Source organism: Frankliniella occidentalis, unplaced genomic scaffold (assembly GCF_000697945.3).
Source record: "Frankliniella occidentalis isolate FOCC.00 unplaced genomic scaffold, Focc_3.1 Scaffold66, whole genome shotgun sequence".
NCBI classification, from domain to species: Eukaryota; Metazoa; Arthropoda; class Insecta; order Thysanoptera; family Thripidae; genus Frankliniella; species Frankliniella occidentalis.
In genome coordinates this window covers 1226471-1228200 of record NW_026267196.1, presented here as the reverse complement: position 1 = coordinate 1228200, position 1730 = coordinate 1226471, and the positions used below count along the sequence as shown (strand labels likewise).

The 1730-nt window shown below is 35.8% G+C and overlaps 2 protein-coding genes across 2 annotated transcripts in view; one reads left to right on the top strand and one right to left on the bottom strand.

Annotated features, from left to right (window-relative positions):
- The window catches only part of LOC127749567 (small ubiquitin-related modifier 2-A), a 24376-nt gene that overhangs the window by 3529 nt on the left and 19117 nt on the right, over positions 1–1730 (bottom strand). The gene's annotated exons all lie outside the window — the stretch shown is intronic.
- Positions 1–1730, top strand: part of LOC113209901 (uncharacterized) — a 9683-nt gene that overhangs the window by 2149 nt on the left and 5804 nt on the right. The window contains exons 2-3 of the mRNA XM_052268276.1: positions 6–137; positions 215–388. Of these exons, the coding sequence (XP_052124236.1) occupies positions 6–137; positions 215–388 (306 nt within the window). The remainder of the gene's footprint in view (positions 1–5; positions 138–214; positions 389–1730) is intronic.

The window sequence follows — 1730 nt, the reverse complement described above, 5'->3', positions numbered from 1 at the left end:
TCAAGCAGGTTCCTCCTCAACTAGTCCAATAAAAAAGAGGTCCCGTAATATTCAAAATAGTGCATTTTCTTTTGGGTCTACACCTAAAAAGCTGACTCATGGGGCACCAGGAACCCCAACCAAAGTTGATCAGAACAGTATGTATATATTTCCGTATTCTTGTCATTACCTCTGATTACTATTTTAACTAAACAAAACTTGCTTGTCAACACAGGCTCTGCAATTGTAAGCGAGGCCATTCTACCTCAAGATTTGCCAGGAATTGGTAGTTCACTAAGAATTAAGTCTAGTACCCTCCAAACAACATTTCCTGTTGTGTCTACACCAACAAAACCTATTAATAGCGCTCCAGGAACCCCAACAAAGGATCCAGGATTCTCCCAGAGCAGTATGGAATTCATTACATAATGACTGCCCTAGTGGCTTCTTTTATTCACCTAAAATATATCAATTTTTTTCAGTAAATTTAGATTCAACTATTGCTGCTCCTGCTGTTGTGACTCAAGTAGATCAGTCTCTTATTTCAAAATCCCCTTCAGTTTCTTCCATCACTAGGAATTTGCAACTTTGTTTTGATAAAGTTTCTGACACAAGTCAACAAAGTTAGTTTTCTACATGTTTTTATTTTACTATCTTAGCATCTAATAATTTGTACATATTTATTTCTCTCTCCTTTTTGCAGAATTTCCTTCTTCTCCTGCTTTTAGTTCTTTTGGTTCTCAAAGGAAAGGCAGACTCTCCCTCTCCCAACAAAGTTGTAGCAAAAATAAAGCAGTGACAGCTATTCCTTTGGTCAGAGATGGAGATTATGTGTCTTCTCATGTTAAATTGAATGAGAATAAAGTAACTAAGGTTGTAAACTCTCTGGTTCATAACATAGACATATCGTCTGATGATGTTCATTCAGGTACAATATTTATTTAATGCATTGACTTTTGACCCTCTTCTTCCCGTCATACTGGTGTTAATTTTCTCATTACTTTTATCTTATGTGTTATTCAAATTTTAGATTGCTCTTTATCCCCTGATTTCAAGAAGAAAAAGAAAAAGAAGTTGAGTGATCAAAAGAAAGCAGCAGGTAATAGTTCAATCATTTTCAGTTCATATGTTGTTAATAAATTGTAGAAGTTCATTTATTTAAATTTGTTTACTCCAAATATTCATTTTATGCGCTATCTCTCTTTGGTTTCAGAACCAGTGTCTGATAAACAGCAGGAGAGAACAAACCGACAATCTGAAACATTTTCCTGTGCTCAATGCCAAAGTACATTCTCTAGAAAAGACAATTTATTGCGCCACAAGAAAATATGTTTTGTATCTTCAAAGAAAAAGAGTAAGTGTCTGTTTGCTGACTGTGAGCAAAAATTTTTCCAGAGAGGGCCATTGATTGCACACTTAAAAGAAAAACATGATCAAAAGATTGTTCCTTCTAAGACTTTTCATTTTGAGTCAGAAAAAGCTTTTAATTTGTGGAAAGATGATGAGGAAGTCAGATCCTTTTCATATTTTTCAAAAAATTCTGGTGCAAAGGGTAACAAAATTTACTTATACTGCCAGCATGATGGGTCAGGTAAAGCCCACAGGAGGCAGTCTGAACCTGATCGGAAGACCTCCAGGAAGGTTCGGATTGGTCAAATCAAAACAGGAAATATCTGTATTGCCCGAATGATTGTAACCCATTTTGACACTGGAAATGTAGAGGTAAAGTACTTTGCCACACACAGCCATCC